The sequence below is a fragment of the Cupressus sempervirens genome, chromosome 11 (genome assembly GCF_028749045.1).
Source record: "Cupressus sempervirens isolate cs-2001-9-10 chromosome 11, ASM2874904v1, whole genome shotgun sequence".
In the NCBI taxonomy this organism is placed as follows: Eukaryota; Viridiplantae; Streptophyta; class Pinopsida; order Cupressales; family Cupressaceae; genus Cupressus; species Cupressus sempervirens.
Window position 1 is genome coordinate 345,239,884 of NC_143128.1, and position 16,823 is coordinate 345,256,706.

Here is a 16,823-nt window from a genome sequence, read left to right on the forward strand (position 1 = left end):
CTGTTGATGTGTAATATTAGGAAGATTCCTGGTAACCGAGATACCGGAGATCCTTCTTTCCTTATAAGCGAAGGAGACTGCTCTCCCGAAAGTTTCAGCCATTAGAATGAAGAGAGAGGGAGATAGTGGATCTCTCTGTCTAATACCCCTGGAGATATCGAAAAAACCTTCAGGCGTCCCATTAATGAGAACTGAAATCTTCGGGGTTGAAATAAACTTGAATATTAGGTTTACCCATTGTTGCGAAAAGCCAAACGCTTCTAAGACTTTACAGAGAAAACGCCAATCAACCATATTATAAGCCTTTTGTATATCTAACTTCATAAGCATACACGCTTCTTTATCTATGGAAGCCGAGTGGATGACTTCCTGAATAATGATTATACCATCCAAAATAGATCTTCCTGGAACAAAACCTGTCTGTTCTTCAGAAATCAATTTCTGCATGATGACCTTGAGTCTATTGGCTATAACTTTTGAAAATATATTATAAATAGTATTGCAAAGAGCTATAGGCCGAAAGTCTCCAGGATGATCCGGACAATCCTTCTTGGGGATAAGAGTAAAGAAGGAATAGTTGATTTCAGCCAGCAAGGATCCACCATTCCTTGATGCTTCAATTGCTCTCCATAAATCTTCCCCTAGAATATCCCAACATTTTTGAAAAAAGAAGGCTTGAAACCCGTTAGGGCCTGAAGATTTATCTGGACTCATATTAAATACCACTGTCCTTACCTCTTCCAGAGTTATTGGTCTATTTAGGATTTTGTTGTCTTCTACAGTGACCAGTTTTGGAATAAATTTGAGCATTCGGGACTGTGCCTCCTTGTTAGACCCTTCATAATTATTAAGTAAATTCTTAAAATGAGAGACTATTATGTCTGCTATTTCAAGTGGGTTTTCTGTACGTAAATCCTGCAGAGTTGAGATACTCGTGATTTTGTTTAGAGATCGGTTCTGTATAGTTGAATTAGTAAAAAACTTTGTATTTCGATCTCCCTCATCCAACCATTTTTCTCTAGATTTTTGTCTCCAGAAGGTTTCTTCTTTGGATAAGATAGCTTCCTGTTTCATGAGGAGTTCTTTTTCTAAAATATATTTCTCATAATCCATACCATATTTTATAATTTCTTGATTTAGATTTGTCAGTTTTTCTTCAGTTTCTAGTTTTTCTTTAAAAATATTGTTGAAGTGTTCTCTGTTCCACCTCAAAATATTTTCTTTCTGCAATTTAAGTTTGGAAACGAACACGAACATTTTGGACCCAACGAATTTTGCTTGAGTCCACCATGTCTTAACCAATTCCAGAAATCTTGGATCTTGAAACCACATCTTCTCACATTTAAAAGGATTTCTGGGAGGTTTAGATGTTTCTGAAATCTCTAAACAAACAGGAAAATGATCCGATCCTGCGAAAGGCAGAATGGAGGATTGAAAATCCTTATTGTAAGAAGAGAGATTACCTACAATAAAGAATCTATCTAACTTTTCCGCAATGTAGTCCTTATCCTTCCTTCTATTATTCCACGTAAATATTCCATTACTTGATGGGATTTCTAACAGCCTAAGTTTATCAATCCAGATTTTGAATTCTATAGATGCAAGTGACAGGTGTTTAGTTCCCCCTATTTTCTCATCTAAACTTAGAATTGTATTAAAATCACCTCCTAATATAATTGGACTATCTTTTTGCTTTGAAATAACCGTACATAATTCGTCCCAAACAGTTTTTTTCCTTATTATGCTGTTAGGACCATATACATTGATAAGAATGAATTTCATGTCTGATTTTAGACTCTGAATACTGACACACAACCAATTATTATTATTTACTAGAGAGGTTAGAGTTACTTTCCTTGAGTTCCAAATAATTCCTAAGCCACCCGAAGCACCCGTTGCCTCTATAAAGATTGAATCCCACAGTCCCCACGTATTGCTGATTTTAGCTCCTTCTACCTTATTAAGTTTTGTCTTTTGTCTCTTGAATTAAAATAATTTTTGAGTTAAAGTTTTTTAAATATTGTTTGATTAACCTTTTTTTACTAGGGGCATTAAGGCCCCTAGCATTCCAAGATGTTATCTTCATAATGCCTTAGGAAGGCACTTCCCCTTCCTCATGTTGAGAAGCTCATCAATTTTCTTCTGGCTAGGCCTTCAGTTTCACGTAATTCCTTCAATGATCTCCTACCCCTTTTTCCTTTAGGCTTACCGTAATTTGGAAAGATTAGACCTTCCTGATTCATTTGTATGCCAAGCTCTTGCTGAAATATACCCAATTCTTGTTCTGTTAGGGCAAAGCCTTCCTCTGTTTTGTCAAATTCTTCCATTTCCAGTTCCTTGCAAATCTGACTCCTGAGACTGTCCTCCTCAAATTCTTTGTTCGCTATTGCTGTCGACTCTCCCATGTTTGTCCTATCCATTTCCTACTTGTCTTTTTATTTAGTCCCACTCTGTTTGACTTGCTTCATTTCGCGTTCCTTCAACTGGATCTCTATAATATCCCTCTGGAGATCCTCAACTGTATAATCATCTCCTCCTAATTTAAGAATTTTTTGGATCAGCTCCTCTTTTTGAGAGGTGGTACTCTTATCTAGGTTATCAAAGTCAAAGATTTGAATAAGCTCCTCTGATAACTGCTCAAGATTGTTATCTTCAAACTCTGTCACTCCAGTCTCTAGTGTAGATTCTAGATCCTCATTTAAAAAGTGTTGAAGAATTTTAATAATAGAGACTTCTGAGCTCTTGCCTTCATTCCATATTGTTGACTGAATTTCCATTGGGGTGAAAGGTGAGGAGGGTTGTCCATCTGGAGTTTGACAGAATTTTGAAGTTTTCCTAGCTCCTTCAAGTTGCTGATGGGATGACTCTTTTTCAGGGGTTAAATCAGAATTCAGCTGCTGAGTTTCCTGTATTTCTGTTCTTGAAACTGCTTTTTCCATCCTATCCTTGGGTGAAGAAAAAAGCATATCATTTTCCACTTCCCTTATGTCTTTATGAGTCAATAATTCTGTAGTTCTATTAAGTATCCCTCTTTGTCATTCATTTTCCTTATTCTCATCAAGCTCTGTTTGATACTTATACAAAGAAGACCCCTCTATAGTATCAGTTTCCTAATGACTCTTCATTTTCATCTTCCATATTATCGCTTCCTTTGTGCTCTGCAAGAACCTTAAGTATTTCTGCATCTTGCTCTGGACTTTGTTTTATGATCTTTGTGGACATTGTGAGACTCCTCACTAGGGCATCTTTGTCTTCGGTTACCAATTGTTCTGCTGAGGGATTAGAATTACAAGTCTCTTTATCATGTTCAGTTGCAACCTTTCTCTTTTTCCTTTTCTGTCTTTTCGAATGAGATCCCTTCAAAACCAGCTCTGTATCCTCTTTAGGAATAGACACTATAATGGATTTAAGTTTCCTATTCTTAGGTAATTTCTTATCTAAATCTTTTATTTCTTTCCTTTCTTTTTGATAAGCCTGAATTTGGAATTCTGTAGGGGAGATTTGTTCTTCCATCTTTTTGTTCTTCATTGCTCTCAACCAAGAGAGTTGTTTGCTAATATCCGAGGTAAGGGGAAGGATCTTAGGCATGATTTTATGATATTTATGAAATTTTAATATGTTTACTATTCTTTTTTTATAAGTCTGAAACTTAATATCATAAGATGTTTTACTAGTTATAAATTTTTTGTTAAATTCCACTGGGTGATTAAGCTTAACATTGATTAACACTTTAACATTATTACAGCAGTAGAAAGAAGCATCAATGCCTCTGACCTCTCCTACCTCCGACCCTATGGCTTTAATGATATCTTCATGGCAAAGCTCCGGAGGGAGGGATGTCAGGACAAACCAAGAGGGCATCTTGCAATATAAATTTTCTAATTTAAAATTATGTGTCCAATCTGTAAATTTAACACAGTGACCATTAAAAAACCATTCTGGTGATAGTAAAAACTCTTTTTTGATAGACTCATTTAAGCATTGTAAATATAGTGTGCTGTCTGAGAAAGTGGAAATACTTACCTGATTTTCGCACAACTCCTCCAGCCAGTCGAGTAACAGAGGGAAATCATCCTGTGGACCATTCCATATAGCAAAAAGGCCTCCCTTTGAGCATTTATCCCAAGCGGATTCAATAGCCTTGCTTGAAATTTTGGCCGGATCCTCCTTTGTGTCACACAGAGATGCCCTAGGCGATGAACTAGGGTTCACAGGATTGAATGAATCTTTGATTCTACGATGAGGGGGAATGTAAGATCTGGAGAAGCAGATTTAGGAGAGAGATTTCCTGCCTGGGTTGAAACCGATTGGTATGAATCTGGTGCCATGGCCTTGTATTTCTTGGGGCGGGCATATCTTGCGAGGTTGAAGATGCGAATTTGATTGTCCAGTTGTTCTACCGTAAAAAACTGATGACTCAGACTTTTGTTCGCCTTAGATAGGATCAAGGGGTTCTGCGAGAGAGGGTTTTGGGCATAATTCCCATGGTCTTCATTTTCTCTGTTATGTCGCTGGCTGCGAGTGTCCTTTGTATCTTTTTAAAATAGTTCAAACCTATTCGCTGTTTTAACTGAATATCTCTTATTGGATTTGTTTTGTGATTTTTTTTGCAGCCAATTCGTGTCTTCTATTGTTGAAGTCTTCTGCCAATTCGGCCCAAAACCGTTTGATTTTGCATACTTTCGCAGGCTTTTCCTTTGAGACTTCGCGGGAAATCGAGGAATCGGCATTATTCGCAATAACAGAGCAGAGCATCTCTTTTTAATGTGTTTTTTGTTAAAGGTCAACTTTTTACACTAATAATTCTATTATTAAAAATGAAATATAAATTTATAATTTATTAAACATAATATAATGTCTATTTATTTATTAAATTATAATAAAAATTATAATGTACAGGGCAATAAACATATTAATATATATCTAATGGACTCGAAACTCTAATATTTTAAAAGTTTTCCAAACTGTGTTAATTAAAAATTAATATATCACTATTTTAAATCAATTTAAAAAAATAAATCAAATATTAAATTAACTATTACAAAATAGATTACAAAGAATTATTAAAAAATTAAATTGATTACAAAAACTATATAAATTGAAATAATTTTTTTATACAAATTATATCATATAAAAAACTATATACAAATTATATATAAAAACTATATTAAAAAACAAAACTAAATATAAAATTAATACATATTGAAAAGTTAAAACTCACATATTAGAAAATACAAACTAGGAAAAGTTTTTACATATTACAAAATGAATGGCAAAAAATAAATTGTGTCAAAAGTTTATTACAAAATGAATCGCTAACTTTATAATATGTAATTAGTAATATAAAGTTGAAGTTTTAAAGTTTAAATTATACAAATGGGAAAAAATGATCGTGTGCAGACATAGGGGTTGCCGAGCAGAGAATTCAGCTCACCCTTCCTTCTTAGCTACCTATGTAGGACGATTCCAGTGCCCTATCCTATATTTATAAGGCGTTCACAGCCCCCGCGCAGGCAGAACCCCACTCGCATGAAGTCACATAGTGACCGACCTCTGCACATGACAAAGAACACAGGCATTGTGCATGACAAAGGGCCGAGAGAGGGTGTTTTGGTTCATTTGCCGCTCAGGAAAATTCATTCGCAGGGTGTTTTGTTTGAGGGTTCAAACCGTGTTTTATAGTTTTTTCTACATGCCAAAACCCTACAAACTCTGTAAACGGCAATTTCTAAATGCATTCGACTCTGATTAGAAAGTCTGTTTGTAGAAGCCTTATCAACAATGGATTTTAACGATTTTTTTGGGCAAGTTTCACATTCGGCAATATTTGAATATCAAGCTTGATATTCACCGAACCTTGTGACTTAGTATACAACGGCTATAATTAACTAACTCACTTTCATATGATAAATAAATCGATACAACGACTATAATTAACTAACTCAATTCCACATGATCATGAAGAAATAAACAATGGCTATAATTAACTAACTCAATTTCACATGATATGAAGAAATAAACAACGACTATAATTAACTAACTCAATTTCACATGATATCGTTTAATTAAATCAATGACTATGTTCAACTTAAAATTTAGGGCAAAATTTGGGATGTAACAATTGGCGAGGAGTGTACTTCCTCAACCTATGCTACAACTGCAATACAGATTGATGTGGGAGATTGCATATTTGATGAGGTAGGTTTTTGGATCCCTTCTGCAAAGATTGTGCAAGTGAATTTTTATAAATTTTACATAATGTTATAATATTTATTTTTTACTTATAATTTTATATCTGTGTTACCTAGGGACACGTTTCCTACAAAATTTGACCCGTCCCCGTTTCTGGGACATCCTAGAAACTTGGGAACTTTCGGAAACCTTTCCCTTGGCTGTCCCATAAAATTAATGTTTAAGTTTTGATAATTTGTTTGATTTCCACTCTTGTGTGAACTTTAAAGTTAAATTATTTAACACAAACATTATATGTTAATGTTCTATAATTTATATAAGCATGCTTTATTCATGCTTTTATTTGAATATTTAAGATATCCCTGTATATTTTAAATTTTCCCGATTTTTTATATAGTTGTTCCCATTGTTGTCCCTCGTTGTCCCCTGCTTTGAGAAAAAAAATCTGTCCCAAAGACCCATTTCCTCATTCCCCCATACCCTCGTCCAGGAAACTTGGGGTAACATAGTTTTATATGCAAATTTTTCTTTTGTTTGCACTATTGCTTATTTTCACTCACACTTAGCTATTATTGTTTAACAATATTTGTAGGTCACTGAGACTATAGTAATTCTCCTACCATTTGTCGAGGGGGAGAAGCTCGCAATGCGCTACATATACGAGGGCACGGGTAGGGCCAAGGAGGCCATTAGATCTATATATGGAGGATATGAGAATAAGTATCGACCTATTCGAGCAATAATTTATAGGAGATGGTACCTACAACTTCACAAGCCCATCCATGTAGTCTCTTGTTACCTCAATTTGGCATACCATTTGCACCCTAATGTCACGGCAGACAAGGAGGTTCTTACTAGGCTCTATTCAGTAGTAGAGTAGTTGTCTACTAGTGATAATGAACAAGGGAAGTTGTTTGGTGGTCAAATGTGCAAAGCAGCTCACACAAAATTGCAGCTAGGTAAAAATATATGTTGAATGCATAATTTGATTTTATAATTTAGTCTTAAAGTTGAAAGTGAGATTGATTTTCTTTCTTTTTCTTATTTCAGGTAGATCATGGCAAATATTTGGTCCTAAAACTCTAAACCTTTAGACAATTTCTATCCACGAATTGGAATGCTTCGGGTTATGAGTACAAGTAGAAAATGTTCGAGCACATTCACTCAAAAAGGTGCAATAGACTTGTCATGGAGAGGTTGAACAATCTTGTATTTTTTCATTACAAACCTTGTCTTAGAAAAAGATAGATTATGGACAGTGACTCTAGCCTATTCATGCTAGAGGAGGTCGATCCAAACTTCGAGTGGGTTACTGAGTCTACCGATCCTATCTTTACCAATGAGGACCTTGAGCAGATTGACAAGGTAGATAGAGAGGCTAAGGTTGTGGCCATGGTAGAGGAGGACAAAGCACAATCAAACACAAGCACAAGCGCAACTGATGTTGGTCAAAGTGCCATCTCATAGACACGGACAATGGTTGTTCAATCATCTAGGACCTACCTTACATGCATTTGTAGGAGGTATGCAGGCTCCTCTAAGCCTTAGGCTAAGCCATAGACTTGTTTTTGTTTTCATATATGTTTAAAATATTTGATGTCATGGATTTCAAGCTCCACGAATCTTATATACATTTGACGATATTTATAATTTTATATATCTAAGTTTTCTATTTTCTTCAGCTAAAATTTGCATTTATACTTATGTGATCAATGTATATTTTTGTATGTGATCAAATTAGCTTTTATTTGATGATATTATTTGTATCTTTAAGCTTTATTCAATAAAGGGTGAATGGAACAAAATTTAAATCCGTGGAAATCTCTAAATTTCTAGGTTTTGTTTTTCACTTTGCCGAGTTTTGCCAAGTTTGGAGTCCTAAGTCGGGTCAGTCTGCTGAGTTAGGACTCAGAACTTTGGTTTCAATATTATTCATTCTTATTTGTATTCCTTATAATGGGCTTTGTTTTTTAATCATAATTAAACTTTAACATTGTATTGCTTCATTTTGCAAATTCAAATATTCTATTCACTTTCTGCATGAAAAAAATCATAGGATAAATCTGACACAACTTCAAATTGACACTTGAATTTCGATTCTTTCAGATTTATATCAAAACATTGTGATGCCAATAGAATTAGGATATACCCACACGTTGATGTCATTTCAACTTAAATTCAGGAAGCTGTAACAGAGAAGAAAAAGATTCTTAATATTCATGAAATATGTTTAAGAAATATTCTATCAAGATGTAGTGAGATTTATGTCTTCTCTAAGCCAAAATACCAAGGTTCAAAAGTTAGTAACTTGCCGAATTCATACCCTAGAGGCCGAACCCAGATTTGGATTTGTGCCTAGATTCATCTATCGAGGTAGGATCTGTGTTTTTACCCTATGGATACAGACTTCCGGATCTACAGGGTAAAAGCATGGAACCTGGCATGCGGATCTGCTCAGATCCACAGGGTAAAAACACGGATCCTGCCCGGATCGAGATGGATCTCCCAAGGATTTGCATGAATCCTAGAGGATCTAGTGCGGATTCGTGAGGATCCGCGAGCCAAATGTGTTTTAACTATTTTTTAATTTTCATAATTTCATTTTGCAATTCAGTAATTCAATGTGAATGTGTTTATTTTCTTTATAATCATGAAAATAGATCAATGATCAAGTTTACTAGATTCATGGATTCATACTATTAAATGATTTAGTTTTAAAATTATGTATATTTCTCTTATTTTTTTGTATATATAATGCGCGCACACACACACACACACACATTTGAATCCTTATGAATCATAATGGGAATTTGTTTTTCACGAATCCATGGATCCGATTCACGTGCCTGAATCTGCAATTAAGCTAACAATACTAGCCACTAGCTGGCACATAGTAGACCACCAAAAAGAAAAAATGGTCAGTGGACATAGTCAAGTCCTTCAAGATACACTGAAGGTACTGCTTGGGTGCCCACATGGAATGCGGGTGCCTAGGTGGGTACCCTAGACATATATGGTGATGAACTTGCAAGGAACCAATAAAAGATCGAACCCATGAAATTAGTACAAGGTAACATGGGGAAAAAGGGTGATAAGATATATACATCTCTATGTATGTACATATTGATACATACATAAATTTACACACTCACATATGCATACATATATATGTATGTATATACATATTTGTGTATGTATGTACATACACACATACATCTTGTGTATATGTACATACATTTAAATGTTTTATTTATATATTAAATATAATATTAATTTTCATATATATTTGTGTGTGCGTAATGCAAGTATAGGGATGCATCCTTAAGATAGCCTTACTAATTGTTTAGGTTTATAACAGTGCGGGTGTCTTCTAGGAAGGGCAATGCTTTCGCTAATGGATCTTGTTGCCAATCTTCTCTTTTGATTCTTAGCAACCTTCATTTTCTCTCTTTCTTTCGTATTAATCTTATATAGCTATGTTAATGTCTGGTGAATTTGTGTTTTGAAGTTTTTAAAGTATTTTTCTACAGCCCTTGTTATTTCAGATTTTGACGATAAAGTTTGATTATGCATCAAAGCTACATCTTTTGTTTTCTTATTGAAGTCTAGTAATAAGTAGTATATCGATTGTTACTCTCTGACATCATTTCTATGCTATCTTGTAAAGGTTTTTGTGGGTGATACACGCCATCCTGAGGAACTTAAATCATCAGTTTTTGAGGTTTACTCTCAATTCAATTAGTTATTCTAAATATTACTGAGAAAATAGATAAGTTTGCAACTTTTTTTAATTTTGGAAGGTTTTATAACATGTTGTGTGCTTTTGTGATTCGCCACATGCAATTAAACTGGACATGAATGAATATTAGGGAATCACACATATTATTTGCTGTACTGGGACAACAGCTTTTCCTTCCAGACGGTGGGATGGTGATAACACTCCAGAAAAGACAGGCATGTGCAATAGGGAAGAACATTGATGTTTTTGATTTGATGTACTGTAACTACTCATCATCAAGAGATACATGATAATACATGTTGACAGTTAGATGTGTTTGCTAAAGGATACTTGGTCCATGCAGTCTGTATTTACCCACTTAATTTTAGTTTAGTGCCATAAATTCTGATCTGTTGACTGTAATTCATGAAGATTGGGATGGCGTTCGAAATCTTGTGGCTGCCTCAGGCTCATCTGTGAAGAGATTTGTTCTTGTATCATCTGTTGGAGTTACAAAGTTTAATGAACTGCCATGGAGGTAAGCTTTCTTGACTATTTGATCAACTGACATTTTTGTACTTTTATCTTGAATCATGTTCCAACCATCAAGATATGAGATCATAATCATTCTCATGCATATTCATGAAATTGTATGTGACATCTGTTCAGTGTCTTTAAGAACGATGCCGAACTTTCTCATCTATCAGTCCAATAAGGATTTAGTATGTACTATATACTGTAATGACAGATTTTTAAGGTCCACATAAACTTGATGTGCTGTATCTGTTGGCATAAATGTCTATTTGGCTTTTCTGTGAAATTTGTTTTGAACATTGGAAAACACTCTTTAAATTTAATTGCACCACGGGAGAATCATGAGACCTTGGTTTTCCTTTTCCAAAAGTCCTTGGTTCAAATTTCCATATAAATGAGACTACACATACACAACGGCTTTGCACCTTCTGGGGTTTGAGCTTGGGTCTTTTGCATGACACCACACCTCTCCACCACTGGAACACAACTCAGCATCCTCTCTCTGTGTTTTCACAGGAAGAAAGAAATTATATTAGTGTCCATGAATAATGAAAGAGTTAATTGGACTGTGTTTTCTTATGATGAATAATGGCTTATGTAAGAGAAGCTGTGTAAATTATTGAAAAATTCTTTTTGTTATGATGTTTTTCTTAGGTTTAAATTGTATTTTTTGTCTGTTGTCATTTTTAAAATGATATGGATGACAGTTTCTGCTTTTAAACACAGATAAATTTATAACAGGAATGATAACCTTTTTGAGATATAGAGATTCTCAAGGCCAGACTTTTGTGCAGAGATATATGAATCTTGGGAGATAAATGTAAGTTAGCTGTTGTTTCAGTTTGTGTATAAATGCAATTCTTTAAAATATACTTTGCCAAATTGGTGAGTTGTTGAGTACTGGCTAATTTTTGCTGCTTGTAAGTTTTTCCCACTTTTTTTTTTTGATTGATCAAGAGGTGGCTGAGGGGATTGTGTTATATTATAATAAAAGTAAAATACTAGATAAAGAAGATGTAATTACAAGCTGGGAGACAAAAGAAGATTGAGTATCCAAACTAAGCTGAAGGTATACAAGAGGAGAGGCACAACTACCCTACTACCATCTTGAGCAACTGCCAAGCTAAAAGCCAAAAGGTTAGGCTCAACAGATGATTGATCAATTAGTTCAATTGACATTAGAATTGGTAACATCCGAGGCATCAATTTGGAGAGGGACACTGATTCCATGAGAATCTTTTGTCACATGCTTGAGGAAAAAATGCAGGCAGTTGAAAAAGCTGGAGGCACATGAAATAGAACCTCCAATGAATTGAATGAGACCACAAGGGAGATAGCTGGCAGGCCTTCTCCTATAGCATGAGAGTTTGGCATAAAACATTGCCTCCGCTAGGAAAACCTCAGTTGAGATCTGCATTACCAAAACTGCTGTCATAATCTACTACTGCATTGCCCAGTGATTAAGAAGAGAAAGATGACTAGTTGAAGATGCTTTATTGCTGAGAAGCACACTAGACCATTTCCATTTAGAATGTCCATAGAGTTGGATGAGGAGGAAGCCACACCTATGAAGAAAAGAAAATTAAATTAGGAAGCTCGTGAAATTTTCACCACCAACACCAATTGAACTGCTTCTTTCATAGGGTTGTAATGAAGAATGAAAATAGGGTTGATTTTTTTCCCATTGAGGAATGATCATTGTGATTTCCCAAAAACATTTAGGAAGAGAGACCCTCCTATTTGTCTCCATCACCAAAAATGATGGTAGAACAATGTTGGAGATGACCTTAAAAATACTTGCAAGGCCACTAAAACAAGGATAGTCTTTGCAATCTTTCATCCCAATGAAAGTCAATTACAAGTAGGAAAGAAACAATTGAAATTAGAATTTGCACATTTGATGATATTAGGAAGCCAAAGGATTGTTAGCTTTGCTACTATGTAAGTATCATGAATGTGAACTAAAAACCATGAGAGATGGAGAAATTTGTGCAAAGGGTCATTCTATCATGTCCCATTTTCTATTAAATATTTCATGATTGAATCAGTCAACTCAAATAAGATGATTTATTTCTTGCAAGGCCTTTACGACTGACCTTGTTTGTGATGCCCACATTTTTTAGGTTTTGTAGTAATGCAATTGTCCCTACTTTTTGGGTTTGTGTTAGCTTGTCTAGATGGGTAATTTGATGTTACTGGGAATCTCAGAAGGCTTGAAGGAGTCATATGATACTTTCAAATGGTATCTTTGGCGACCTGTTTCTGTTCTAAGATTCTTGGAGGGAGCAACTATTTTTAGTAAGTCACCCATTTAGGTATGTTTATACCTGGGATCATTCCTACACAGTCAAATTTCAATTCCAATGCGTTTCAACCACTGTTGCTCATTGGATGTATTATTGAGCTATATTTAATTAATCTCGTTAAAGTTTCCATTCTAATTAAATATGCCTATTGGGAATCTCAGACTTGTTAGAAAGGAAGTTTTAAATGATGGGGTGCTTGAAAGTGCTAGAATTGTTTTAAACTAAGTTACTGGTTTCTTCTATTTAGGTCTTGGGTCTTCGTACTGGTATGGGTTGGGTATTGTTTCTTCCTGGTTCCTTCATAGGTTCTTGGGTTCTCTGCGGGTCCTTCTGTTGACAGTGAATGCGAGCACCCAAGAAGTGCTCAAGGGTAGTACCCAAGCAAATATACTAAAATACGTGCATGCATATGAAATAAAAGATGTTTAACTTTCAAATTCTCATTAAATTTTTGTCTAAATATACCAAGAAAATCTCTGTATTAACCCTTCAAATATTTACTGTGAGTAAAAGGCAGTCAGTTCTATCAAGTTCAATTGCATAAACAATCCATAAATCTAAATCATAAATCTTTGTTATTTCAATAATTAGCATCTGCAATCTTCTTGGGTACAAAATACATATTCATGATATTTATTGAGGACCTCTCTATCTTAGAACTTAAATGCAAGAAATACAAGGAATATGGATTGTTTTACATTTCTAAGCCCTGCAACTTGTCTGCAATAGTGTACAGGCATTGTGGATGGGAAATCCATTTCTTTTGTAAAACTGCATGAGCCGATAACATATGATGAAAACAGCTTCGTTTTGTGGCCATTACCTACTGTTGTGCATCCCCTGCCATTGTTTACTCTTATTTTTTCCATCATCATCTTGCAGTATGCACTTAGACTAAACATCCAATAAATTTAATCACAAATTAGGAAATACAAATGTTGGATACAATTGATAATTGCATGATTGTCTTTGATGTTACACAAATGTCATATCAGTCAGCAGACAGTGTTAACCGAGCTCACTCGATCATCGAAGAAAAGTAGCAGACAGTGTTAACCGAGCTCACTTGGTCATCGAAGAAAAGTAGCAGACAGTGTTAACCAAGCTCACTCGGTCATCGAAGAAGAGAAGCAGACAGTGTTAACCGAGCTCACTCGGTCATCAAAGGAAAGTCGGAGAAATCAGTGTTTACCGAGTTCACTCGGCGACTGAAGGATTTCACGAAATTCTCTGTATTAACCGAGCTCAGTCGGTTAACACAGGAATTATTTTCTGTGCAGTATTTACCGAGCTAAGTCGGTCAGTGAAGGATTTCTCGAAGGTTAAGTAATTAAAGTTAATTACTTTATGTAATGTATGAAGCCGACTTATAGCACAATTATTTATAATTGTAACTTGTATTTGAGCCGACTTGATAATCTGAAAGGTATATATGAAGGATCAAGTTGCGATTTCAAGTATGGAAGTATGAATGTGAAAAAGCGAGCAGATATGATTGAATATCTAATATGCGAATTATAAAGAAGGTCAGAGCAAGTTTTTAAAGGATCAGAGATGCAGAGTTGCATTTGATCAGAAAGGATCTAGAGGAACAGAACAGAGATCTGTATCAGCAAAGATAAGTTGTATTTATTTCAGATCACTCATTGTTACTTTCTAACAATTGTAACAGTGTTTTCAAATCTCTTAACAGAGTGGGTTTAACAGCCTTTTGTAAAATCCTCTAACAAGGTGGCAATTCAGTTGAATTGATCTAAAGACCTCTAGCAAGGCCACTCCTAGCAGGGTGATTAAATCCTCTAACAAGGTCACACCTAACAGTGTGTTTTGTAACCTTTAACAAGGTTGGCTCCTAATAGGGCTCACTTCAGAAGAGTGAAAAACAGTAACTAGTTACATTGGTGGTTTTTCCCATATTGGGTTTCCACGTTAAACCTGGTGTCTCTTGTCTCTTGTTTCTTGTGTTTTCAGTTTGATTATATGGGTATCAGCAATGAGTATTTCTTTTGACATCTTAAGGGACTTGTGGGAAAAGTTTTTGTAGTAACTGATTCACCCCTCCCCTCTCAGTTACTCCATTCTCATTTCCAACAACAAAGACTAAAAAACATCAAGTTATTACGAAGGTTTCTATTTACTTATGTATTTTCTTTCAATTAGATATTGCATGTCTGCACACAAATGTAACAAAACCTTTGACATTGTGTTTCCATATTGCATTCCATCTCTCACGCAGATCTCCCATAAGCATTTACAGATTTGCCAAAAAACAGTGTTGGTACCTTAAGATTCTGTTCAATTAGGTCTAGTCTTCTTGGGAACATCACAAACCCTTGGTTCCCTCAATATTGATTATAGTATAACTTTTAACATTCCTTACCCCAAAGGAAGGCCCACTCATATACCCTTGGTATATTAGTGATAACGGATGAATATTGAATGTCAATTCTATCTTGAATTTTCATTATGTAATGACACTTGGAGACTTGAGTATTTTCATTTCACAAATTATGAATATGATATATGAGGTATTTTATATATGTTTCTTATGTAAATTATAGATTTAGATCATTCTTCTTTTTAAATTTATAAGTTTGATGTTTGAACATGCATAAACAGATCTGTCTCTCTCTCACTCTCTATGATGTACCGAATGATGGAATTCACCCAAGGGAAAATACTCAACGACAATGTACCCGAGGAGAAGTACCCAACAACAATGTACATGAGGCCAAATACCCATTGGCAATGTCCCCGAGGGTAAGTACCTGATGGTAATGTACCCTAGGGCAAGTATCTGATGGCAATGTTCTTGAGGGAAAATTGTTGGCATAACTTTCATAAGTCCAAGGGACTTGACCGGTGAAGGTACTGGTGTGACCAGTTATGACTAAGTTGTCATTGATATCAAGTTGTGATGCAAGAGCATCTAGAGGTATAAGGGTAATCCTGTGTCACCCAAAAAAATATACTTAGACTTAGTTTCTATTTACTGTGTTTTCATTTTTGGATACCCATTTTGGTCAAATAAAGGTTCCAACTCTCACAGTTCCACCATCAGTGTTCGTGTAAATCCCAAAAAAATAGGAGTATGTAATTGAGCCATCATTTTGGTGAACTAGGAGGTGTAAATTGGCTAGATGAATGTAATTGTAATTTAGAGCATTCCAGAAAAAGAACCAGGTCAAAAGGCCCCACGGTTTGAGAGTTATTGTAGTTTTTCGTGTTGTGGAGACCTCCTAAAAATGCTTCAAAGTCAGGTTAGGGGCATTAAATGACCTCGAAAAGGGCTGAAAAATGGGGGACGAGCGAAGCTGGTCCATAGGGCTATAGAGCGCTTCGAGAGCTTTCCGAAAATGTAAACGGTTCGTCAATCGAAGCTACGATTCAAAAGTTATGCCTCTCGGAAGTTCGGTGACCGTTTCTGGATTCTTCTAGATTTGCGCCGACTTCTAACGCAGCTTCTGGAACCTTCTATTTGGTCGGTGGATGCCTACTAGCACTTTCTAGAATGTACTCCTAGTCCTTAACCCTCCGGGGTCTATTTAAGGAGATTTCTGGCATTGTAAAAGGCAGTTCGGAGTGGAGTTTGAGAGGAGGTACTGAAAGGAGAAATTATCTCCACATTTATGCTATTGTAAGCCCTTAGGGCATGTTTTGAAGTTTATTTTCTTTGTACTGAATGTACTAGCTTATTTTTCAGTTAATACAATTTCCCTTTTCTGTTGTGTCCATTCTGTTCTTGGATTTGTCCCCATCAAGTGGTATCAGAGCCGGTTTTCCTGAGTGTGTAGACAAAGCGTTGACTGTGAGGCAGTTTGCACCAAGATTGTGTGGTTGTGGGTTTGAGTTAAGAAGATGCCTCCACGAAGAGAGCGTGGCGGAAGGGCTAGAGCTATTAATCCTGAGGAGGTTAGAGCCTTCCAAAGGCAGGTACAAGCATTGCAAGAGGAGCTCCGTAGAGGAGCAACTATGGCCGTAGGTGATGAAAGTGAAGATGACAACGAAGAATATTAAATTGGACCAGAAGGGGAATTTGACGGGGAAGTTCTGAATCATGCAGAGGAAAGGCT

General features: G+C 35.7%; 1 protein-coding gene across 3 annotated transcripts in view; it reads left to right on the forward strand.

The window, feature by feature from the left end:
* The window catches only part of LOC149529493 (uncharacterized protein At5g02240-like), a 220,017-nt gene that overhangs the window by 56,239 nt on the left and 146,955 nt on the right, over positions 1-16,823 (forward strand). For all 3 annotated transcript variants that reach the window (XR_016358742.1, XR_016358741.1, XM_089809964.1), the window contains exons 3-5: positions 9,860-9,913; positions 10,062-10,146; positions 10,343-10,448. Coding sequence is in view for 1 of the 3 variants with exons in the window: in XM_089809964.1 (XP_089666090.1) it covers positions 9,860-9,913; positions 10,062-10,146; positions 10,343-10,448 (245 nt within the window). In the remaining 2 variants the exon portion in view is untranslated. The remainder of the gene's footprint in view (positions 1-9,859; positions 9,914-10,061; positions 10,147-10,342; positions 10,449-16,823) is intronic.